The 26,010-nt window shown below is 42.3% G+C and overlaps 1 protein-coding gene across 1 annotated transcript in view; it reads left to right on the plus strand.

Annotated features, from left to right (window-relative positions):
- Sema6a (semaphorin 6A) overlaps positions 1–26,010 on the plus strand; it is a 121,528-nt gene that overhangs the window by 63,233 nt on the left and 32,285 nt on the right. The window contains exons 3-15 of the mRNA XM_027400875.2: positions 1,685–1,802; positions 6,083–6,143; positions 7,051–7,113; positions 7,833–7,934; positions 12,766–12,856; positions 15,937–16,056; positions 16,735–16,823; positions 17,701–17,918; positions 20,295–20,426; positions 23,007–23,162; positions 24,493–24,669; positions 24,987–25,127; positions 25,216–25,296. Coding sequence (XP_027256676.1) covers positions 1,685–1,802; positions 6,083–6,143; positions 7,051–7,113; positions 7,833–7,934; positions 12,766–12,856; positions 15,937–16,056; positions 16,735–16,823; positions 17,701–17,918; positions 20,295–20,426; positions 23,007–23,162; positions 24,493–24,669; positions 24,987–25,127; positions 25,216–25,296 — 1,549 coding nt within the window. The remainder of the gene's footprint in view (positions 1–1,684; positions 1,803–6,082; positions 6,144–7,050; positions 7,114–7,832; positions 7,935–12,765; positions 12,857–15,936; positions 16,057–16,734; positions 16,824–17,700; positions 17,919–20,294; positions 20,427–23,006; positions 23,163–24,492; positions 24,670–24,986; positions 25,128–25,215; positions 25,297–26,010) is intronic.

A 26,010-nucleotide genomic window follows, 5' to 3' on the forward strand; every position in this document is an offset into this window, starting at 1 on the left:
GGTGACTCCCTAAAAGAGGAAAGTCTTACTCTGTTTAAGAAAGAAAATCCGCCGGGTGTTGGTGGTGCACACCTTTAATCCCAGCACTCGGGAGGCAGAGGCAGGATGATCTCTGTGAGTTCGAGGCCAGCCTGGTCTCCAGAGCAAGTGCCAGGATAGGCTCCAAAAGAAAGAACATCTAATTTCTTATTTTATTGCCTACCCTCCAAAAGACCATTGTGTTCCAGCAAAAGTAAAGACATTTTCCCCAAGTACCGTTTTCTATGTAATTATTCCGAAACAAACACTGAGTGAAACATACCAAAAGGATATTAAATGCTACACCGGTGCTCAGCTTCCAGCTGTAATTTCTGAAAAAGGAGATAATTTTATATGCAAAGATGAGGAGCCAAGACTGGAATGTATAATAATGAAAGGACAATAGGTCAAAGGTCAATGCTATCACTGCTGAAATAGCTAAGCTCCCCACACTTAGGATTGGGAACCAAATAACCATGCATTTATCTACATTTAAGATAAGATTTCTATGTTTGGTGTCCCACTAAAACAGGGAACCCAGCCTTAATATGCTGTTGACAGTCATTAATGGTACACAATAGCATGATAACAGATGTAGGAGTTACCATAGCAACCCCCATGATGACCATGTACATGAAATTAAAGAAACATGGAAGGAAAAGCTTAAGATAATTGTACACCAAGCTTGTTTGGGAGTAAAATATATGGAAGCTCTCTAGTAACACACTGCTGTGAGAAAGCCCAGATGCCACAAGGTTAAAGTGTAGTCATCCAGGCATGAATCTGTGAATGGTTTCCCACTCATAGTTATACCCCCAAAACTCGCCAGAAAACATGGCCTTTTGAATGTGACTCATCTTTCTTTCCTCTTCTTGGAGGATTGCCAATGCTCTGGAGACTATAGGTTTAGAAACACAGAGATGTTGAGATACAGGTATTTCTAAAGGTCAGATATTATTACGCATCACAGACTCAGCCAAAGAGCACTAGAGGAAAGAAATGTGCTCATGGACTACGCCAGATCAGCCAACTGGCTACACTCACTTTGGCCATCTCCTGTCAAAGCCCACTTTTCTGTGAGATTAGCCAATTGCTTAGCTCCAGAGTGCACTTCCCACAGTTCCTAGAATGCCAACCAACTTAGCTGGGCTGCCCTCAATGGTAGATTATTCCACCCGGGCGCCTGTGGAGACTGTATTTTTCTTCTGGCTCCTGGATGAAGGCTCTCGCCTCCAGACCACATCGCCTTTGTGGTGATTGATGGGGAAGGCAGCTTTGAAACAGTTTTGTCCGGAGACAAGATCTTTGGCAGCCTGCCCCCCCTCAGGCTTAGCACTCCACAGAAAGATGAAAAGAAAACTAGGGAAGAAAAAGAGCACCACCTCCATGCAAAGGGTTGACCAGCAAGTTTAACCCTCAGAAATGGTGACACTTAGAAATGCTAGGACCAGGCTTATTATCATCTGGAATTGAAATGTAACTTGATCATCCATAAGGACCACTTTCACAGTTTCCTGAAATAACAGCTTTGCTAGAGATGGGAAATGGTGGCATGGTCTGAATTAAACATGGTTTTGTTCTGTGGCCCACCCCCTCCTCACACTACCCCGTTGATTCTTGGCTTGATCTGCATTTCCCTCTCTTACCACATCTCCTCTTTTCACAGATACAAAACAGTATCCGGTGTTTGTGGGCCACAAGCCAGGACGGAACACCACGCAGAGGCACAGGCTGGACATCCAGATGATCATGGTCATGAACAGAACCCTCTACGTTGCTGCTCGGTAAGAGACATTCCTCACTCCCATCTTCAGAGGACCTGACGGTGCCAGTCCCCACTCACCAGTGTATCTTCTAAGAACTCGAGGTTATTTAAACTAAAAGTCACTTGTGTTTGTCAAGCAATCATTCTTTCAAGATTTTCTCTGTTTAACCTTATGTGGGCTTTTGGAAGAATAATTGCATATTTTGGAGCTTAAAGCTCAAATAATCCACTGTGCTTCTTGATGCAAATATTTATCCAAGTACGTAGTAGAGAACTCCGCCACTTGGTAGCTGTTTGTTAAATCAGTTTGAATGTATCAACATGTATTATACAGTGTGCAGAGGTGTGTGTCTATTAGGCCTATTTGTATTTTTACAGTGAATATTTTTCATTATTTTTACAGAGCAGTAGTGGTGACCAGAGAAAATACAATACTGTTTATGTTTCATAAGTGCTTTGTATTTAATAGCAATAATAGAAATAATAAACTCTACTCATCCCTTGGAAAATGACATCTGGACGTGCTTAGATCCTAAGGCAGAGTGGAATGATAAGAATGCCACTTGGACAAGGGCCACATGGATTGGGGCTTTTGTTCTAATCCTGCCCATGTTCAGATGCTCCACAGCTTCTCTTGCTTTGTGTGTCCTCTGCCAGGTGAGAGATTAGGCCAGTGTTTGTAGGAAGTCCATGGTGATTCCAACAAGGTGTGTAACTATGATGAGAACAGTCCATAGGAGATGCCTGAGTCAACATATTTCCCACAGTTCCAACCAGGTTTGGGGTATGTAACTCGTTCCAGGGGAAGACTATCCTGAGGTGTTCCTCTGGGAACTTACCTGGCTCTAAATAGATAAATTATTTCATGATGGGAAGAAGACAGATGATGTTCATATGTGGCTGTGAGCCCAGGACCAGAGCGGCTAAAGTAACAATTACCAGATTCCTTGACAGTTTACATGTGGGTGACAATCTCTAATAGAAAGTGAAAAGCCATGAGTGTGATGAAAATGTCCCAAGCCCAGCACACTTTGGTTACAAGAAGCAACACTGAACACTTAAACAACAACAACAATAAAAGCCTACTCATGCTGGCATGTCCATACAAGTCAATGATGTAGTCAAAGCTTCATAAATGTTGGTTTGCTGGATTCCAGAAACAACCTCATGAGAAAGGTCAACTGCTTTCCCCACTTCCTACAGAAGGATCCCAAGGTACAGAGATGGGAAATCAGTGGCTCCAGTGAAAGCTGCAGCACTTGTACTAGAGTGCCCGTGCTCTGATGGCCACATAGCCACTCATGCCCTGTCCTGTGCTGCCCACTGTGAAGTGAAACTCTGTCTTGAGTTGATAAATTTCTAATAGCTGTTGACTGAGAACAGCCTTTGTGGGTATTCATTCTAGAATATTCCAGTGAGGGCTCAGTACCCACCTCTTTGGAAGCATGGCAGCTCATTCTTTGGTATCCTTCTTAATTTCCTACATGTAATAAAGTGAGATTATGTTTATGTCATTATGTAAAAAAGGCTGGTCAGAACAAATGGTTAGACATTGAACCTGTGAAAAATAGGTTGACTTGGGTATCTCCTGTAGATTGTTCTCTTCACAGTCCAGTCACTGGAAACAAAAATGGTTGTAATAGACAGCCCTTGAAGCCAGTGATTTAGCATAGGTGTGGACTACAGGCCCAGGGCAACAGGAACATTAGAAGCCAGGTTTTGTGTAGCCTAAGAAGCATTCATTATTCCAGCTCATTAAAATCAAGACAGTTTCATCTGAACTCTCTACCTCAAGGAAAGGAAAAAGGGGGAATAGAAAACAAGGAGTTCGTTCCCTTCCAAAGCAATGGGACAGACTTGCTGTTCATTGAAGGTCAAGTTCTGTAGCACCTTAACGTTGACATGTTGTATTTTCTCCATACCCAGCCACTTCCCTTCTATATACACTCTGAAAACTCCCGAAAGGAGTTTTGTGCTTGCTGTATTGAGGGCCTCTCCTTTTAATTTCACATTTCCCAACACTATCCTGAGACATCCAGGTTCCTGGGTAGCACGTTAACACGATTTAAAGTTCAGTCCTTCTCTGAGACTCAAGCCATGGCAACGCAACTCAGTGGTATTCAATGGACTGGGAAAGAGGAAGTCCTAGGATTAAGTCCGTTTGAATTCCAGTCCCTACGTTCAGATACAAGAGCATCATATGAGTCCTAGGATGCACATGGGCAGCTAGAAATGATCCTTTACCCAGGATTATAGCTGACCATAAAGCCCCACTTTATCCACTGGGGCCATGTGATCTTTGAGATACTCAAAAAGATTGCCTCTGTCCAGAGGGGATTTTGCTCATGGAATTGTTTGTAAAAGGTTCCCAGTTTTCTCAGACAATTGGTGTCAGCGATCGAAAGCCAAGTCCCATCCAGAACCCTGGGGACTGATGGGGTTTGGTGGCAAGAACGCCTTCCAATTCTTCCTTATTATTATCCACTTTGTAAATTCTTCTTTCTTTTTAATCTCTAAACTGCTAATTAACATAAACAGACCATGCCAAAAGGGGGCAATCTGAGAGCTTTCTGAGGAGCTGCCAATGCATATTAATTAGTGGTTAATTTACAATTCATATATTCAGCTTCTACTTACGTTTTGAAGGGAAAGGGGGCAAGGAAAGGCTTCTTCTAATCATCTCAAACCCAAAGCCAATGTCACAGGCAATTCCTGGCTAATAATGCACCTGACCACAGCGCCATCATAAAGTCAAACAAGTAATAAACGAATCCAATAAACGGCCTCAAAATTAAAGGGCAGAGGGATGTTGGCACCCTACTAAAGCTGGGAGAAGCTTCCCAGTCCAGCTGTTGGTAAAGTGGGCGCCTTTCTCCCCCCTCCTCTACCCTGACACAAACACACGTCCTTTCTGCCAAATGTAAACACGCACACACAAGTATACACACGGTTCAGAAGCAGGCCTTGGAATCTGTAAGCCAACACCCCTGCTTTCTCCATTTACTTCCATTTGAGAAACTGTTTTGATTTTTCTCTGTTGTGTTTTCTCCAAAAACAAAGTAAACAAACATCTCAAAAATTATATATATTTGAATATATGCATATGCACATACAAATATCATATATAAATCTTACAAATAACTGCTTTCTTTTCCTCTCCCCCAGCCTCTGTTTCTCTGTTTCTTTCTAACTAATGAGGAGGTTTGAAAGTCTTCACAGGAGCCCTGAGGTCCTGGTTTAAAGCTGTGCATAATTTTCCAGCCCCAGGACTTCCTGCATTTTAGAAAAAGTCAATGTTATTTCAAGGGAAAATGAGCTGTTTGGTTCCCCCCCGCCAGCCCCCCACCTCCTCCATTGAGTGTGTTTCTTTTCTTCTCTTTCTTCGGAATTCCAGACAAAAAGACCCTTGTACTCTGTTCACACAGAAGGGAGGTTTAAATACAGCCCCACACCTGAGCTGCTGATTCCGAGTCTCCCCTTCTAAGGGGAGGTTGGCAGCAAAAACTGTAGAGACAACCAAACTCAGCAAAACCAGAGGGTGAGCAGAGGCACAAAGTGTCAACCTTAGCTCGAGTAATTTATACTTTAATTAATGTGGTCTTGCAGAGGGTAGGGTAGCTTCTGGAAATAATTTTACCTTTCTTCCATCTTGTTTGTCAAATTATCAAATGTAGCATTTGAATACCAAGTGATTTGTGCATGGGTTTGAAGATACTGAGAGCCAAAGTGAACCCATCTATGCTCCAGTCACTGGACCACATTAATCTGCAGATCTTCCCAGCTGAGCTCTGTACACATGGTTCTATAGTTCTGAGATTAGGAGAATAGTTATGGGAGCTTTTGTATGTCAACCGGATGCCACCATAAATCAAAAGTACCAAATGTGGTTCAACATAATCTCTTTCACTAAATTCTTCCTTTTTCTAGCATGTGGATATCTTGTTTTTGTTTTGTTTTGTTTTGTTTTGTTTGTTTGTTTGTTTGTTTGTTTCCAGACAGGGTTTCTCTGCATAGCTCTGTATGTCCTGGAGCTTGCTCTGTAGATCAGGCTGGCCTTGAACTCAAGATATCTGCCTGTCTCTGCCTCCAGAGTGCTGGGATCAGAGGCATGCACCACCACTGCCCAGCTGATTTCTTTTCTTTTCTTCTTTCTTTCTTTCTTTCTTTCTTTCTTTCTTTCTTTCTTTCAACAAATATGATCACGGGCTTATCTGCTCCAAACATATTAAACTTATTCTATAGATAATGAGTTGTATTAACTCTTGTGTTTGACTTTGTATTAATTTTTTTCTTTTACAGGGACCATATTTATACTGTTGATATAGACACATCCCACACAGAAGAAATTTATTGTAGCAAAGTAAGTTGTTTTTAAAACCATCATTCTAAAATGGGGTCATTAGGAAACATGTACCTTAAATGCAGTGATTGGGATGGTATGACTAATACCAACACACCTTTTATAAAGTCTGCTTTAGGGGTTAGTGAGGGCTTATTACACATTCCAAAACACATATTTCATCAGTGCGTTCATATACATGTTGGGGATTTATGTAATTTGTAAAATCCTTTAATAAAATATGGCCATGTTCTTCCAAGAAAATATCCATTTTAATAAATAAAATTCTGCCCCCCCCCGAAACATATTAAAACCTGTCTCAATGTCAATGCTTCTACGTCATGAAGCTTGTAAGTTACTTGACTGGTGAGGTTCTGGAATTTAACCATCATCCAGACAAACATAAAGCCTCACATAAGCTTTTCTCATGACTCCACATGGGAATAGTTTAGTTAATGAAACTGTGCAGTACAAGTAGGAGACTTCGCCCCTGAACTTACACGAAGGAGCACAACCTGAATTAAATCCCTGTCTGCCTGGAGCAAATGTCCACTTTATGCTTAAGAAAATGATTTCCATATTTTAGGGGAAAGGTCATTTTTACAAAGACTGATTGAACTGTACAAAAATGTCGGCAACACACATTTTACCAAAATGAGCACAATTTGCGAGTTGTGTTGAATATTTCTCATGAAATTTCATCTCAAAAAGGAGACCACCATGTAGTTTAATGAACAGATAAGAATTCAAAATTTAGCAAAATCTTTCCTTCTCTAATATTTTGTTGTCGTGGTGAATTAATCATGGGGAAAGGGTGTAGAAAGCTTTCAATAAATAAATGTTCAGCCTCTAGTTGCCCCTAGGGAACTTTTACTTCAAATGCAACAAAGCTCTGGGCCCTAATTGATTTCTTTCTTGATCCCTGCAGAAACTGACATGGAAATCTAGACAGGCTGATGTAGACACGTGCAGGATGAAGGGGAAACATAAGGTAGGCAATTTTCATTTCTCCTGCAGCTGCCACTTCGGGTCCCGTTTTTGACGGTTATCTCTAGCCGTAGACTATGATTTGAATGCATCTTGCTAGTCCCTTTTCCCCAGTAATTGCTTTTTCCATCAACTTATTGAAAGCTTTAATTTGCAAAAATAGTTTGCACTTAATTCGATGAAACCTTACGACAGCTGCCAGGACTGCGTCTAGAACTGCTCCCTGAGCGCAGTAGGGATTACTGACTCAGAGCTCGTCTCCTGAGTCTTCTAGTGACCTGTCCCAGGAACCCACCTTGCAGGCCAGGAGACACCTCCAGTCTTCGGGAACACGCAGGAAAAGCACAGCAGACTCACAGGCTTTTGTACCTTTGGTCAAATAACAACATAGTGTCTTCAAGGAATCCTGGAACATCTGGCATTAAAATTAATATGGTGGGAGGTTGCTGCATTGAGGTTTCCTTTTTTTTGTGACATAAAAGAAACAGGTTTATCAGTCCCTGCCGTGTTTGTATTTACTGTTGAAATAATCAGGGACGTCCTTTCTTGTTTAACAGCTTGATCGGCAAGTGCTTGACCATGTAACTGGGGATCTTGGCTCTGTAACCTTGCACACTGTCCTGTCTTCACTGTGATCCTTCTGTTGTCGGATCATGGTCCAGGGTGATGAATGGGCTTTTGTGCTGAGTGGGTTCTGTTAAACCAGTTTGAATTTTGTTTCAGGATGAGTGTCACAATTTCATTAAAGTTCTTCTCAAGAAGAATGACGATACTCTGTTTGTCTGTGGAACCAATGCCTTCAACCCTTCCTGCAGAAACTACAAGGTAAATGTCACTTGTCTGTTTGTAAGCATACTGCCAGCGGGGATTTCATAATTTACTGTCACCATACCTGCAGCCACTGAAGAAGGGTAACTCAACACCATATGGGTTCTCTTCACTTGCCCAGCTTGGTGTATTGTTCCAAGAGAGTGATCCTGATCAGGGTTCCAAGCTTCCTGTTTCTTCAGAATTGATTGATACCTTTAAAGAGCCTTTCTCGAGAAGGTGACCATTCTTTATTGTTCCGAAGACATCACGTATAATGGAATGTGGATTTCCTCTTTTCTGCTCTTTGTCCCTCCCACTCCTGTTTTACCTCTGTGAGGACAAAAACGCACTTAATCGGTGAGGAATTCCTACTGTAAAAGATATCGCCAAAGCATGCTGCTTGAAACCATAGACTCGAATTGCAAGATTTTCAAGAGAGGCATTTAATTTCATTTTGTACCAGCTCACTTGGCCATGGCCTTACTTGCTTTGGCCTGTATACAACAAGAGGAAAAGGAAAAAAGAACCAGCCTCAAAGACTCAGGAAATCAAGTGGGGGCAGGGGAGGTAGTTTATGGTTGAGGAATTCTAGGAGTGCCTAAGCTGCTGGAGCAGAGTTGCCAGAGCGCTAACATCTTGGCTCCACCTCTAATAGCTTTTCTTTGTGCAACATTTTTTTCCTCAGGAAATGTATGTTGATTTTCTATAGTGGCTAAGCACTGAGCCTATAAAGGCAGAGAAGTGTTGGCCACTAGGGAGGCCAAGTCTCAGGAGAAATGCTACATGTCCACAGAGTTGCTGCTTGGTCAAATGATGTGAGAGGAGTTAAGGAAGCACAACACAAAGGCCATTACCCTCACCTGAGGTAAAGGGCTGGAAGCTGTAGGAAAGAGGCAGATGAGACCCTTCTAAAAAGTTCCCACATGCTGGTCTTATAGCTGGAGAATTAACATCACAGAGACTTGGCCAAGGGCATGAAACACATTTATGGTTGCTCAGAACCTGAAATAGTGCCTCCTAAGCCGGCGCCTGGTCAGATAAATCATGAACGAGGCAGTCTCTACCTTTTGTCTTGATGGGTAGTAGGAAGTCAGCCAAATGAAGGCTGAGGGCATTCTGGGTAGAGAGAGCTTCACAAGCAAAGACATGGCACAAGAAACAACCTACTGAGCGTGGGAAACTTATTCTAGCTCTGAAATGTTGGACTGTGATGTGACAAGGGACAATGACAAGAAACTGAAAAGGTTGGTTGCCCTAGGAATGAAGGAAAGTGAAAAGATTCAGGAAAAACAAAATAACCCAGGAAGATTTAATGATTGTTGAGAAGCACAGACAAGGATGGAGAGAGAAGTGTCAATATGGCCTCCTAGACTGTCTCCTGAAGAGTAGGTGATGGGGATGCCTCTAGTCTAGATGCAATAGAGGATTCACAGATGGGAGTTCTACAATGTAGTTTATGGGTGGTGCTATGAAGGTGTTTTAGTGATTCTTTTGTGTGATAGAACACCATGACCAAAAGCAACCTGGGGAGGGAAGGTTTTATTTAGGCTTACAACTCCAGGTACTAGTCAGTCCATCAACGAGGGAAGTTAAGACAGGAGCTTAAGGCAGGAACCTGATGGTGGGACCTGAAGCAAAGGCCATGGAGGAATGCTGCTTATTGGCTTGTTCCCATGGCTTGCTCAACCTGATTTTATTCTATCCCTGTTTGTCATTGTTTAGGACTCATTAACATTAACGCTTCTAACACGCTCCAAGGAATTCCCCAGCTGGGAAGCTATCTTTCGTGAGAAATAATACATTTTCCTGGCACTGTGATACACAGGCCATGAGTGTTCTAGATCATTCTACCTGTGCATATTCCATTTCCCTCACCTATAGTAGTGCTTTCCCCCTCTCACTTGCAGCCACATCCATGGTGACATGTCTAGCAGCCTAGTGCTCTCAGAAGCCATACACAGCTTGGTGTTCACTTCTCATCCTGCCTCAATGCCCAGCACTGTGACTGTTCTGTTAGACTTGGGGCACAGTGTGACTTTGGCGATGGTTTGATATGATGTACCACCGCAGTGGTTCTCAACCCGTAGGTCACGACCCCTCTGGGGTCAAATAACCCTTTCATAGGGGTGACCTAACACTGTCAGAAAATACAGATATTTACATTATGATAAATAACAATAGCAAGATTTCAGTTATGAAGTAGCAACAAGAATAATTTTATAGTTGGGGGTCACTACCACATGAGGAACTGTCTGTATTAAAGGGTTACAGTATTAGGAAGGTTGAGAACCACTGTGTGACAGGGAAGCAAGAGCCACTCTCTTCCATGCTTTTTATAAACAAGTCAGGACTAAGGACTCAAAGCAAAATCAATGACTGGCCTTGCACCATGAGGCTCCAGTCTCTTCCTAGTAGAGAAGCAAGTGACAATGTTATTAGAGTAACTTGGAAGGCATTCGGTCTCTGTCTCCTCACAGCGGTCTAATTTATATATATTTACATAAAGTTGGATGTGTTAGAAAGATACTAGACCCCAATAAAATTATCTGGGGAAGAATTTGAGGGCTTCTCACTATTTCTAAATTTCTACCCCTTTCCTCCTTTGGGGATGTAGACCTGAGCTTTCTCCAAAAGCCAGGCAAGTTCTTTCTATAACTGTTTGTCCTCTTATGGGATTTAATTTCCTAGGAACGGGGGTTTTATTCAGAGAGCTTGTGACTTCAAGGATTAGTTCTTCCTTCATGGAAAGAGATATTTCACCATGGTATTTATTTATTTATTTGTTTAGTCTCTAGGCTTTCCCAAACACACAAATCAGCACAACATTCTTTCTTGCTTCCTCCTTTGACTCTGTTGTACCTGTAGCCCCTTGTATCCCTCTTCTGTTTTCCTTCTTGATGTTAGGATTAGAGCAGGCCCCACTTGGAATAGGCCATTTCAATTGTTTGGTGTTTGCAAAGGTCCATTGCCGAGTACCTGCAGACCCACAAACCACACTGTGCAGTTCAACAGAAAGCTCTTGTTAGGTTAAAGTACCTGAAAAAGACCCTTGTGAGAATGTTCTGGTGATGGAGAATATATTACTTTAAAGGATATCTCTGACTTGACTTTCTTGCCCCCTAAAACAGTTACATTTTAAATCCTTCTCTTTTATGTGACTTTCACATGCACTTTGCAAACACGGGATAACTTAAAACAGGGGCCACCTCAAAGTGTTTACCAAGAGGAAAGGCCTGTCACATCCATGCAATGGGGACATTAGGGCAGAAGGTACAGCTGACTGGATAGCACAATACCTATCACATCCTCAGCCTCTACTCAAGCAGTGACTTTAAGTGCCTTGATTTGGGCAGCTTGGTGCACTGCCAGTGCCTTTTCTGTTTGAGGTTTATCTTCCCCTTGTCCTCAGATTGGTGGTCAAACTATGCTTAAGCTGACAGGAGTCTAGAAATGGGTGTGACAATAGTAATGCTAATGTGATCAATTTTGAACTTGGTGTTGAGCTCTTTCTTCCTAGTAAGATCCTAAGAAATGAGGGAGCAAATGACAATCACCAGAGCAACACTGGTGGAGATGCTCTGACTTCTGATTCATGTGGCATGTGTCCTCTGTGCTTCCCTCACAGTCAAGTGTGTTCAGGGAGATGTGTCTATTCTATGAAGGTGTTCAGAAGAGCAAAGTCTTTTCTGAGGCTACCTTTGCCCTCTCTGAGGGACCTGGTGTCCTCCATAATATGCTGAGGAGAAGCTGAAAGGAGCAAGATTGCATATACTCACGTGTCATTGGCCAGAGCACAGTCACACAGCTACATCAGAGTGCAAGGGAGGTGGGGGAATGTGCTGTAGTGTGATCTGGAGGGAAGAGCGATGGCATTTGGTGAACAGCTGGGGAGACTTTGCCACATCTGCAAATGCCAATGGGCCTGGCATCTGTGTGTTACCTGTGGAGTAATAGATAAGCAATAATCACATGAGTAAGAAAGACATGCATTGACTTCTGTTCAAAAGAAGGAAGAAATTCGGGGTTTTGTATAGCAATTTAAAATCAGTGTTCAGTTTCTTCTGTTTCTCTCCATTTTTTCTTTGCCTCTGTCTTTCTTTATCTCTCCATGCCAATAGAGTCAAACATAACTCCCAAGCAACTCATATATAATCTTCTGTTCTTTAGTATAAAGGAGCCAGATCCAGGTTGGGCTGTGGGATCAGTAGGTAGGAGCCCTTCCTCCCACTGTATGTGACCTACATATGCCCCTTTACCTTTGGGGCCTCAACTTCTCTGCAGTTCATTCTGAAGCTGGGTTGACGTCGGTGCAGAAGCCATCTGAGTTTTGCTAGCAAGCATGTTTTTCACCTTGGCTGATGCCACACTGCTCTGCCAACCAACTGGAGGAAAAATTCCAGTGTCTCCTACTGGGATTTAATCCACAAAGGAAGGACTCATCAGGCAAAACAAATCCAGAAATGCAGCTCATTCTCTATAGAGTTCACAACTCAGGAGATAATTAGGGCAGTTAGGTTTTCCCAGTAACTACCTTAGAAATGCCTTAGTTTAAAAATGTTTATTTATTGACCATTCCACTAGGATATGGAAATCTGTCTGTTGTAGTGGGTTAAGAGCCAATCAGACATACTCAAATTCCACACTACCCTAATTAGAGAGTCTTGATCAAGCAAATTGTCTCTCGAAGCCTCGATTTCCTTATCTGAAACTAATAGATTTACTTCAGTGGGCATTTACAAAGGATGCATTTGCAAGGTGCCTATGAATTACTTTGCATGTTAATCACTTTTTAAATATCAGTTTTCCTCCTATTGTTGGTGTAATTCAACTCTGTTATTTTATTTAGGTCGATACTTTGGAAACTTTTGGGGATGAATTTAGCGGAATGGCCAGATGCCCTTATGATGCCAAACATGCCAACATCGCTCTGTTTGCAGGTAAATGACCCAATTTCTTCTCATTAAGTTTGTTTTTGCATTTTTCAGCCTGTGACTGAGACTCTACTTGGAAGTATTTGTAGAATCACAGTTGTACCGATTCTCTGGTGAATACTGTAATTAAGAATGCCTCTTCCATTTGAAATTAGGATGGAGACTGTAGCTTTGCTTCTCAAAAGAAGTCTCTGCCCCACTCTCACAGGCTTTTGTGCCTTCTGGAAAGAATGGTGGTGCAGCAGTGCATGGGCGAAAGGAGGTTTGGGCTCAGGCACTAGAAAACCTTATATGGAACCATCAATGTGGATCTAATGCTAGAGGTCAGGTTGACAGGATTTTACGTAAAGCCTGTGTCTTTGGGTGATTTCCTTTTCCTGAGACAGCTGTTCCGTCAGCCTCAAAGGCTGCAGGTCTTCTTGTCTACCTATAGGACGAAAAGGAAGAGAAGGAAAAGGAAGCTTATCCATTCCAATAGAGCAACTGATTTCTCAAATATCATTGATCTGATTCACCTATACACATACCTCTGACCAAATGAGCATAGTGTCTGAGAAGGTGATGCTGATCGCCTATGGGCGCCCCTGTTCCTGCTGAACAGGATGTACAGAAGTAGCTAGTAGGCCATCGTTTTCCAACTTGGTGGGATTTCTGTATATGAGTATGTTTTAATTGGGAAGTTTGTTTAGGAATTCATTGCCAGCTGTGTATGTAGAAGAGGGTAGAGAGAGGAAAAATTGGTCACACCATCAGCTGTCCTTCCCATCATGACAGCTAACACCTGGAATAGCCTAAGTGGGGAGGGAACTTTTAGACTTTGATTATAAAGCAGAGTTAGTTCCTAGCTCCTTCTCAGTGTCTCCCATTGTGGGTTGGTCCAGAGGGACAGAGCACAGAAACAGCAAGGTTCTCCCCTATCCCATCCCCAGGACAGCACAGTTTCATCGGAAGCAGCTCTGCACTGTCAGCAAGCAAGGTCAGGAGCAAACAAGGCCAGGGGAAGACTCAATGTTAAATAGAATCTAAAAAGAGGACTTCGGGCAGCCTGAACTAGAAAGGGGAGAGTTTACTAAGGCTGCCTAGCTTCCAACAGCTACAAGGAAAATGGCTTGTTTCCTTATCCAAGCAGGCGGGATATTGGATCATTTTTTGTTGGAATGTTTGCAATCTTATAAAAACTAAGTGCTTGTTAATGGCGAGCCTAGTTAGAACTAAATGGCATTTTTTACCAACAGAATATGGTGCAAGCAGGAGATGGCTCAGAGGTTAAGAGCACTCACTACTCTTTCAGAGGATCCGGGTTTGCTTTCCAGCACCCCTGTGGTATCTACAAGCATTTATAACTCTAGTTCCAGGGGATCCCATGCATTCTTTCATTTGACATCCCTGGTCACCAGGTGCATAAATGTTGCACATACCTACACACTAGCAAAATACTCAGACGCATAAAATAATTGAATCTAAATTTTTTTAAAGGATGTTTATTCAAGTTTAGAAAAAACAAACCCTCAAAAACAGGATCTACATATAGAAAAAAACTGACAGAGCACTATGTTTCTTTGAGGTATAATTAATGGAACCATGAAATTCATTAAACATGGATCAAATAGTGTTAAGGAGATGGCTAAGTGGGTAAAACGCTTGCCATGTGAGCATGAAGACCTGAGTTTGAATCCCCAGAATCCACATAAAAGCTGGGCCTAACAGTGTAAGCTTGACCTCTCCATGTTCCTACAGTACATTGGGAGGCAGACATAGGAGACTTTTCAGGAGTTCAAAGGCCAGCTAGCCTAGCTTACACAGCAGCTCACAACAAAAATACCTTGTCTTAAACAAGGTGTTATGTGAAGACTGGCACAGGAGGTTGTCCTCTGACCTCTACATGTGTGCTGTGGAAAACACACATATACAAATATACACACATACATATATACATATCACAATACACATGTATACATAGATTTTAAGGATTAATAAAGGCATTAAATTTTTATTTGTTTATTTTGTATGTACAGGTATTTTGTGCACGTTTATTTGTGCACCATGAGTAAACATGTGCACCTCTGGAGTCCTGAGGAGGGATACAGATCCCTTGGAACTGGTGTTACAGATGTTGTGAGCTATCATGTAGGTGCTGAGAATCAAACTTGGGTTTTGAACAGCTGAACCACCCTACCACCCCCTCAATAAATCCTACAAAGTTTGAATGTACTTGGCTTCCATTTAACTGACAGAGATACTATTATTCTCAATTATCCTATTTGATTTTTTTTGTTTTTAGAGTATTTGCTAGTCCAGAAATGTGCCAGAAGTTCAGAGCCCCACTTTCAATTTTCTCCATTCTCGTTGCTTTTGGAAATACCCTCAAACATATCTCCCCAAACAGGGAATTCCTAATGAAGGGCCAATTTGAACTCAGCTCTTCCTATTGTTTGAGTCTTTGCTTTGGCCACTTCTATGCCGCAATGCTTCCATTTTGAGTTTTGCTAGATTGGGAAGGCTCAATGAACCTCACAACTGAAGAAAAGAAGGACTGTGATGCTCAGGATAGAAGTAGTCATCTAGTCAACCCTATTGGAGCCTGTGAACCTTCCCTCTTCCATTCCCTTTACCCAATCAGGCTCAGCTAGGGCTCAGGTCATCTATATTTCTGAATGGATTTAAAAGCTGTTTTGATAAAACTTGCTTTCTCATTTCTCAGGGCTCCCTCCTAATCGAGCTGATCATGGATTGGTGGCAGTAGCAGCATCCAAGGGTCCTTGGCCTTGAGATTTCAGTCAATGTCCATCTAATCAAGTGAAGCAAATAACATATTTCATTTACTCCATTCCCTGAGCTGCGGCCACTGCCACTGTTGCTTAGGAAAATTGCCATGCAATTTAAAAATGAAAAATATTTCCTATTTCATGAGCCCATTTAAAATGGTAAGGAATGTGGGCCAAGCATTTTCCTAGTGACTCTTGGATTTTTCCAAGTTGTCTTATCTCATTTGCCTGATGTAGGAAAGCAGTCTATGGGACATCTTCACTGTCATCCATCCCTGCCTTGCTCAGTACCCTGTTCAACTCTTTCCCTTTTCTCCTAAGATGGAAAACTCTACTCTGCAACGGTGACTGACTTCCTGGCCATTGATGCAGTCATTTACAGGAGCCTTGGAGACAGCCCTACCCTCAGGACAGTCAAACATGATTCAAAGTGGCTGAAAGGTGAACAACTAAATGAAGAGAGGGAAGAGGGAGATGCATACCTCGTGAGACATTTGGAGTCTGGATGGACCAGACTGTAGATTCATTTTAGTAATGGTTTCTGACAGACAAAACCATGTAAATTGCATCTTTTGCTTCCACTGATTTATTTAACCTCCCTTTCCCCCTTCCCATGAGCTTCTGGAGTATTAGCAAAACTACCAGTGCCATGACAATAGAATACATTACATTCATCTTTCCCTGCCTCAAACTCTCATTTCAGAGTCCCACATGAAAAGAGCTGAACAGAGCATTCATGAGAGGGAACAGAGGACGAAGGGGTGGGAACAGGAAAGAAGCTATTCACAGCCCTGTGTGACTCAGGGTGACAGAGCAATGTGCACAAACTACTCTAGGCCATAGGGACATTCCAGTGTGGAAAATGAAACTAGAGATTTGCAAAACGCATTTATTCTTCACTCTCGGTTGCAAAGCTTGTGAAAGATGTAATTTGTAGGCTCAAGTGCCTTATGAAATCACTAGCGCTGGCACTTGTGAAGTCATTAGAAATGGTTAGTGTTAACCACATGTCTAATAGCCCTACACTTCCAATTAATAACACGTCTTTGGCTACACTTGATTAAAATTCACTTAATACTATGTGACATATCTCCAATTAAAGTGCCCTTTTGTCTGCAGAACCGTACTTTGTCCAAGCAGTGGATTATGGGGACTATATCTACTTCTTCTTCAGAGAAATTGCAGTAGAGTACAACACCATGGGGAAGGTAAGAAAGGAGAGCGTCCCTGCCTCCATCTGTGACCTTTTCAGAAACCCATGTTTGAGCCAGTGTTGTTATAAATGACCTTGAAACGCACACTGTAAACCCAGGTACAACACAACCAAGGATTGGCAGAAGTGACAGACTGAGCTGTCTGAAGGCTCGATCTACTTTTTCAGAACAGTAACAAATTAAAGAGAATCTCTTGAATGTTTTACTGAAGATCCAACCAACAGATGTTTGGTTGCTTTCATACCGAATTCTAAGTGTTTTGAGATGTAGCTTCCAGGTACAATTTTCCCTTTTAATTGAGTTACTCCACAGAGAGAAAGCAAACCCAGTGTCTTTAGGCAAACTGAGTCTTGGTTTTATTGTAGAGAGCAAGAGAACAGTTAGATGATGTTTATTTCGGTTATCTTTACCAGACAGCAGATCAAGGTCACTAAGTTAGAAGGCACAAATAAAATGCCAGGGTGGCTTGCATGGTTAGAGGGACTCACACTCCAAGTATGAGATTTCAGGCCCCAGAGGCAGCCAGTGGGGATGGCAGAGGTGGTGCATACAAAGTGTGCTTTTGTGTGAGGAAATAAAAGCTAAGCAGTCTGTATGGAAATGAGTTTATGTGGCTGGGAGCTGATCCCCTGAAGGATTTATGGCTCCATATTAAATGCCATCGCCTTATCTTTTAAAACATTCTGTTTCTATGGGAGTTTTTTCTTCCTTTTTTCTTTCTTTCTTTTTGTTACTGATTTTAGAAATGCAGTATTAAATTAAGTACCTTGTTGTTCTGTTTCTGTTGTTAGGCAAAGGCAAATTCTAAGATCTTCTGCATCTCGGAAGGAAAGAATTGCATTTCATTTTCCCCGTGTGCTTTTCTCTGCAGGTTGTTTTCCCCAGGGTGGCTCAAGTTTGTAAGAATGACATGGGAGGGTCTCAGAGAGTCCTGGAGAAGCAGTGGACATCTTTCCTGAAGGCTCGCCTGAACTGCTCAGTGCCTGGAGACTCTCATTTTTATTTCAATATACTCCAGGCAGTTACAGATGTGATTCGCATTAATGGCCGTGATGTTGTCTTGGCAACCTTTTCCACACCTTATAACAGGTAACCATGCCCTGGCTGTGTTGACCTAATATATTCTTCCCAGCTCCCTTCTCCCTGAGGGAAAGATTTGCAAGTCATGGAAAAGCAGCCATCACTATTTGTAGATAAAAGGCACTTTGCTCTGCGTTTTCATCAATGAACTAATTAGAATTTATGAGTATTATTAAATTAAGATTTTAGGGAGCATAAGTTATGACAATATCCTCTATTTATATGACTGACATATAAATAATGTGTGTGTGATTCGTTTCCTGTAGACAAAATTTTATTATCCTCTTTTTACACATGAAGAAATAGTATAAAACATTCTGTTGTCTGGATCCACATAGTCAGTGAAAGAAAGGGCAGGTTTAGAATTCAGTGCTTTCCTCTGATCTCTATGGCATTCACGTTTCACTTGTAGTATTTCCCTGACTGAGCTGGTGTGTGTGTGTGTGTGTGTGTGTGTGTGTGTGTGTGTGTGTGTGTTTTAAAAGATTGGGCATTTATTAAAATGCTACAGTGGGAAATTTAGGAGCAAGGTGAACCTGCCAAGGGTCCCACCCAAGACTCTAGTTATCATCCCACTTGAGGATGTAAACCTTCAGTGGCTTCAAACATTCATTTCATGGCCCAGATCCCAACCCTAGCACAAGTGCCTCTGGAAGGGTCTAGTGATGGCTCATCAACTATCAAACACTGTCTCTAGAAATATTGTCTGTCACTTCAATTCTATGTTTATGTTTATCTCATCAGAAATAATAATTGATTAAATGACACATTAATAATTGCTCCCAAAGCAGTAAATATATATGGAAATGATAGAATAGAAGAATTACCATCTTTCTCTGGCTTCTAGCTCTCTATAAAGCCAATAAGGTTTCAAAGTCCCAATACTGTTGTATGAAGTGAGCATAACTCTGGGTATAACTCCTGGCTGTGAGCTCTAAATGTGTGCACCATGCTCTCCTGTCTGTGTAAGATTTTAGAGATTCTGTATGGAATATCCTCTTCTAAGAATAGACTCAGGATAATACTTTTTACAAGGACATTCATGAACTTCATGAGTGACTAGATGACAGGCATGAAAAATGATAAGATTGGAAGATAGCATCTAGAAAGACATGCCTAGGTATTGGGGAGAGCCCAGAAGAGAACAAGCTGAAGGATGAACTCATGCTCCTTAATTACAGGGAGGGCAAGTGCCTAGAATTTCTCAGTGAAGGTAAATGAAAGTGGGAGCTTAGATTGCAGCCAGAAGTATTCTATTAGATTTAGATAAGCTTTAATCATCTATAGGGATTTTTAGACTTGAGCATAGGAAAGACATAAAATATTTCAGGGCTTGAATATTCACATTTAAGATCCTGTCTATCTAGGGTTTTTGGAAAACATATTGTCTTGGTACATGGGAATGCAGGGGTTAGTGGAATTTAAGAATACATTTCTAGTTTGGGGGTTTAGTTTTATTAAAAGTGTGGGTTACTTTGTGATTATAATACCATAGTGTGTTCTTGTGTGTTATAGATAATCAATTTGTTTTATTAAATGGCCCTAAAATTATCTTCTTATGATTATGTGGTCTCAGAAATATTATCTGTTCAATAAGATCAGACAACCTAATTTGCCAGTCTACAAATGTGTTTACCATTTTCATCCTTTACTCTCTCTTGTTTCATCCCTCTCCACAAGGCAGACTTGGTTGCCCCAGATTGCTGGCAATCCTTGAGGGGTCCCTCTTTACCCTGGGGAAAAAGAGAAACAAGCACCTTGGTCTAGAACACCAGCCCCGAGGTGGTCTGGCTTTCTTCCCTCCTCAGCCTGTTTCCTCCCCTTTTTGTTGAACACTCTATACCGCAGGCTTACCAGACCTAATGTCTGGTTCTGGAATGTGCCTTTCTTCCCCTGTAAGGTCCACCAGCCTGACCAATGTCCACCCATCCAAGTCCTGTGGAGGGGTCGCGTGTCATGAAACCTTGTGCTAACTTATGCACAGCTCTCATTGGCTTGCTCTGAATTTATCATATTTGTCTCCATCTAAACTGTGATCTAGCTGCTAAAGGCGGGACCCTGTCTTCTGTGGAGTTCATAAAACTTCTTTAACCAGCTCATAATTCTCCCCCATTAAAGAAAGTGGGCTCAAGAGGCGATGAAGAAATGATGGGCTTCCCTCCCCCCATGTTGCCTGTACTAACTAACCTATTCTTTAAGATTGTTGATACAAATTTGATTGGCAGACACATTCTCTTTACACTTATCATCCCTTTCTTTGTAGTGCTCAGGGTATGGACTTTAAATTCTACCTGCCTGTGATAAGAATTTCTTTTCTAAAGGAAGTTATAACAGTTATAACTTTGTGTTATAACAGTAACACTTTGTGTGAAACATCATTTGCAGCATCCCCGGGTCTGCAGTCTGTGCCTACGACATGCTAGACATTGCCAATGTTTTTACTGGGAGATTCAAGGAACAGAAATCTCCCGATTCTACTTGGACACCAGTTCCAGATGAGCGAGTCCCTAAGCCCAGGTACGTGCAAATATTTATTTATTTTTTGGCTATTTTCAACTCTGAAATGGTGAAACTGAACATCCTATGGACCACACACTGGACCTTGCATCACAAGCCAGGCAGATAGAGATCTCAGAACAACAGAAAAAGGTCATGACCATTTGCATTCATCCTCTTTACCAGAACCCAGAGCAATCTTTAGTACCTATAAAACAGGACTTTAATCTTCTGCTCAACCTCTGTAAATGTGGCTTGCCCAGTATAACAGGTGATAGGAGCTATCTGCAAGAGCTAGTCTCGTTGGTCTATAGGTAGGAAATTTAAGGACCAGACAGTAAACTGTATAACGCAAGTTCATATAACTAGAGAGGTACCTCTGCTGTGCCTCCCTCTGATTTTATACAAACTCTTTAATCTCAATAAAATGTGAATATATAAATGATAATTTCTTGATTTTGGGCAACAAGTGGGATCAGAGTTGAATCCAGGGTGTCAGGTCAAGGGTAAGAATAGTTGGTACAGTGGGTTGTTTTTCTACAGTAGAGTGCTAGCCCTTTCCAAGCTATGCCCTAGACCTTCTCACATAGAAGCCCACAACTCAAAGACAATGCAGAAACTCTTTATTTCTATAAAATCTCTTTATATGCTCCCATTAAATAGCTAAATCTGGAAGAACTTATATCCCATCCTGATCCCATGTTTTCCAACTCTATGTGGCACAGAGTCCATACCTTCACCTTTGTGATCTGAGTTACATGGAAATCTCTCCACTGAGTTTATGTGGTACTGGAATTAAGCCCAATGTCTTCTTAGCTGTTTTGTTTTCTAATGCTCTCCCCTGGCCCCCTATCCTACTTCTACCAAAAAATACCTTCAAGTACATTTAATTGAGCCAATTTAGGTATTAGGAACCAAAGAAGCCCAAGTGGATATCCGTTTCTGTCAGCTGAGTTGCCTGGCATGTTCCTTCCCTGTTCAAGAAGGACCCAATGTGAAGGTACACTCTAGGGACCAGATAGATCTCCTAACTCAGCACCTGGGACTCCTCTTCACCTTCTGAATAAGCAAGTCGGGGAGTTAAAAAGGAGGGACAGGTTTCTAGGGAGAACATATGCATATATGTCTTGGTGTATGAATATGGTGTAGTTGGGTGTTATAAGGACATGTATTAAGTGATTTTTCTCCCATGTCCAAGTGTTTACCCACATGCTTCTATTGTTTGTTTCATCCTTTTTGCAAATAACAGGCTGATTGTGGAGTTCTGGCTGGTTGTAGCGACATGGCATAGAGAAAGGTTGTGTAGTGGGGCACAGTTTCCTCTTCTGCACAAGCAGTTATCTCGCTGTCTAGACCGCAGACTTTAGTATTCTCTGATCTGACTTAGCTGAGATTTTCCTGTAACTCCCCAAACCACAGAATTTCTTGCAAAATTCACTTTCACGATCTCTGTTCAGTTGCAAGGTACTGGTCTTTCAGGAAAGGCTCTTCAGTGTAACTGGCTTTTCAGACCTGCCCACATCTCATAACAAATGAAAACAGAAATGAAAAGTGAACTAATATACTCTGAGAGGTTGTAACATTTAAGTCTTTCTGGTGTGTGCCCCGGTGACTGAGAATCTCTGTTTTCCATGCTTGTGAAAATGTTAGCCTAATCCCCTCCTTTGAGAACAGTAATTCTCAACCTGTGGGCTGTGACCCCTTTGGGGGTCACATATCAGATATTTACACTACGATTCATAACAGTATCGAAATAACAGTTATGAAGTAGCAATGAAATAATTGTATGGTTGGGGGTCACCACAACACAAGGAGCTGTATTAAAGGGTCACAGCAGTAGGAGGGTTGAGAACCACTGTGTCTAGTACCTCCAGCAAGGTGTCCTAGGTTGCTTTCTGTTGCTGTGATAAACACCATGACCGAAAACAACTTAGGGAAAGTTTATTATAGTCTGTCATCAAGGGAAGCCAAGGCAGGAAGTTGACACAGAAACACCACAAGGCACGCTGCTTACTGGCTTGCCTCCTCTAGTCTGCTCAGCCACCTTTCTTACACAGTCTGGGCTCACTTGCCTAGAGGTGACATTACAGTGGACAGGACCCTCCTATATCAATGATCAATTAAGAAAATGCCTCACAGACAATTCCACAGGGCATTGTGATAGAGACTATCTCAGCTGAGGTTCCGTCTTCCCAGATATGTCTAGGTTTGTATCAAGTTGACCGACAGTATGAAGCCCCCCTGGCATGCATGGTCCCACTCACTCACTCACTCACTCACTCACTCACTCACTCACTCACTCAGTTCCAGCTCCATCTCTGTTCACACTGGGGTTTGTTTGTGCATCTGGAAGGAAGCCAAGCTGCCTGGAGACGAAACTGAGCTGTACCAGCTAAAACCTCTTCACAGAACGAGGAGGCGGTCCAGAGGAAATCTCAGCATATTGTACTTGGTGGCATTCTGCATTGTTCAACTTCCTCTTCACTGCCTGCGGTGCAGCCTCCTTCATGCCAGATGCTTAGGGAAGCAGTTCATTCAAAGAATTTGCCAGAAGTCATGAAATAACTCTTCCCCCCAATGCCACCCTTTGTCTCATTTTAGGCCAGGTTGTTGTGCCGGCTCATCGTCTTTAGAAAGATATACAACCTCCAATGAGTTTCCTGATGACACCCTGAACTTCATTAAGACACATCCACTCATGGACGAGGCAGTACCTTCCATCATCAACCGACCATGGTTCCTGAGAACGATGGTCAGGTGGGTGTCAAGCAAAGCGCATCCTACATGGATTTCCTTGTCTTTTTCTTGTGCTCATGGATCCTTTCAGTAGCGCAGGCTTTGAAATGCCACAAACATCTTCTGCTATCCTGGGCATTGATTCAGCTAGGAAATGTTGACGGGCTGGGTAGGTGCCACCAAATCCCCATCGCTGTATTCCCAGTGAGAAGAGTGCCAGCATTTTCAGGCCAGTTCTACACGTGCCAGCAATTAGAAGAAAGAAAAAATATTGTTCAAGATTAGTTTATTGTTAATCCAATCTGTGCAGTGCAGAGGAATGGTGAGGGAGGGCCCGTGAGAAGAAGTGGTTACCTGCTTGGTTAGGTAAGATTGGGGTGCTGGCATGAAGGAACACTGCATTTGTAATGGCAGGCCAGCATGGAGGAGTTATACCTTAGTATTTGTTATCTGAAGTGATGCCAACAGAGCAATAGCTGATTGGAGCTCTCTGATAGCATCCAGTATCCTTTGCGATGGGAGCTTCTTTTCAAATGATACAGTAGGCTTTTCTAAACTGTGGTGGTCAAGAACACAAAACCGTGAACTTATCCCATTTTTAAATGGCTGACTTTTATTGAACTATGAAATCGCTTGACTGTACCCTAGCAACCACGGCCTATTACTTATAGGAAAGCTGGTGTTTTCTAGTTCCTGTGTTGGTATTTAGGGCAAGTAAGTATCCATGAAACGTGGAATGACCAAAGAATTTCAGAGAAAGTGGGTACCCAGTAGGCCTTAATTCTATGTTTGTCTCTCTGTTCCCTTACCAAATGTGGTTTGGCTTGCATGCCCCATACTAGTACTGCTCTGAGCCCTTGGGTGCCCTCCCCCCTACTCCTATGTATACCACAAAGCGTTCCCTAATCTTGTATCTCATTATCAAAGGCAGAGTGCCTCCTAGGAAAAGTATGGAGAATGGGATTCACTGCATTCCTTCTCGATGTTAAAAAAGAATGCTAAGTATGGTCACTTTTTACCCCTGCCCTCTCCCTTGGCGCCATCAGTCTTCTCTTATTGCTCATGGAAGGAATCATTGCTGAGTGGTTTCATATGGTTATGGATATTTATTATGGAACTTGGCCTCCGTACACACATACTTCCTTCTCCCTGTTGGAGCTATACTAATGTTCTGCATATGAAAATAAAGGACCGGAACAGCTTGAGAGCATTACTTACATGCATATATTTCTCATGACATGGTTACTAGAAAGCTGTGTCACAGTTGTTTGAAGTGGAAAGGGAACCTTTAATGATAGACTAACAAAGAGTCTTTCTTTTTTCCTCCCCAAACGTGATCCTGTCATTTTAGATACCGCCTGACCAAAATTGCAGTAGACAACGCTGCTGGGCCGTATCAGAATCACACTGTGGTTTTCCTGGGATCAGAAAAGGGAATCATCTTGAAGTTCTTGGCCAGGATAGGAAGCAGTGGTTTCCTAAATGGCAGCCTTTTCCTGGAGGAGATAAATGTTTACAACCCAGAGAAGTGAGTCAAACATTGGGCCCTTTCTTGGTAATTATTTATGTTCCTGTGACCCTTTCTGCTCATGGAAAATCATGGCAGACAAGTTAGTTTATGCAGTTTTCCGTTACTTTTCACACCATCTCTGAAAAATACTGAGCATTAATTTTCTTTGCCAATAATGTTATGACCCTATGGCTGCTCATGCATGGTGTCTACATAGGTATCTTAGATCAGGAGGTTAGTCTATCAACGCAGAAATGAGTAGAAGGGTGGTGGAAAGGGATAGAAAATGGTTCCTGAGAATCTACTAATGGCCTCCTCCTACCTCATAATACTAGGTGCAGCTACGATGGCGTGGAAGACAAAAGGATTATGGGCATGCAGCTTGACAGAGCAAGTGGCTCACTGTATGTTGCTTTCTCTACCTGTGTAATAAAGGTGCCTCTTGGCCGGTGTGAACGACATGGCAAGTGTAAAAAGTATGTATTTTACCTCACTGACAGTTGGAAAAATCCATAGTAGTTAGAAAGCAATCCTCGGTAGCTGACAGTCATCCTTTTCCTGCAGAACCTGTATTGCCTCCAGAGATCCATACTGTGGGTGGGTGAAGGAAAGTGGTTCCTGCGCCCATCTGTCACCCCTTAGCAGGTAAGGAGCCTGAGGGGTGGGAGGGCAAAGTGCTAGATGTCGGCTTGCCTGTGTTCCCTCAAACCATCAGCACGGAACTGCCAATTGCTTTCCCCATCCCCAACTCAGTTCAGAGCCTCAGCGTCATCCGTAGCAGTGTCCACGGGATAATCCCCCTCAGACTATACTAGTTAAGAACAAAGAAAGGAAGCACAGTGTGCTTCAAAAGTACTCCCTAGAAAGTGGGACATGAAGATGCATGCCTTGAGTATCATAGTTTGAGGACAGCAGAGAAAGGAGCCATGGGGTACCAATTAGATTAGTGGATGAATCGTCCAGCCATGGAAAAATGAATCTGCTCATTGACCATACATGGCTGAGAAAAAAAACAGCAGTGTGTTTGTTAACCCATGTGACCATGCTTCAAGCATGGTGTCCACATCCAATAAAGCTTTCTCCTATGCTGAACAAACCTTACTGCTCATTAGATACACAATCAATGTTTGGCAATTTCCCAGTTGGTCCCCTAGATCAAGCAGCTCTGTTCTGCCTGTGGTTTTTTTTAACTTCAGTGGATGTGAAATCTAAAATAACATTTGGAAAAAATATTCAAAGCATGTCTCAGAGAAGTTGTGGACAATCAAATGAGGTGTGCAGGGCAGTCCAGGGCTCTCCTTCAACAAAAGAGCCTCCCCAGCCCCACCTGTGAAACAGAACTATTCCTATGCTGGAAGC

This window comes from Cricetulus griseus, chromosome 2 (assembly GCF_003668045.3).
Source record: "Cricetulus griseus strain 17A/GY chromosome 2, alternate assembly CriGri-PICRH-1.0, whole genome shotgun sequence".
Lineage (NCBI taxonomy): Eukaryota > Metazoa > Chordata > Mammalia > Rodentia > Cricetidae > Cricetulus > Cricetulus griseus.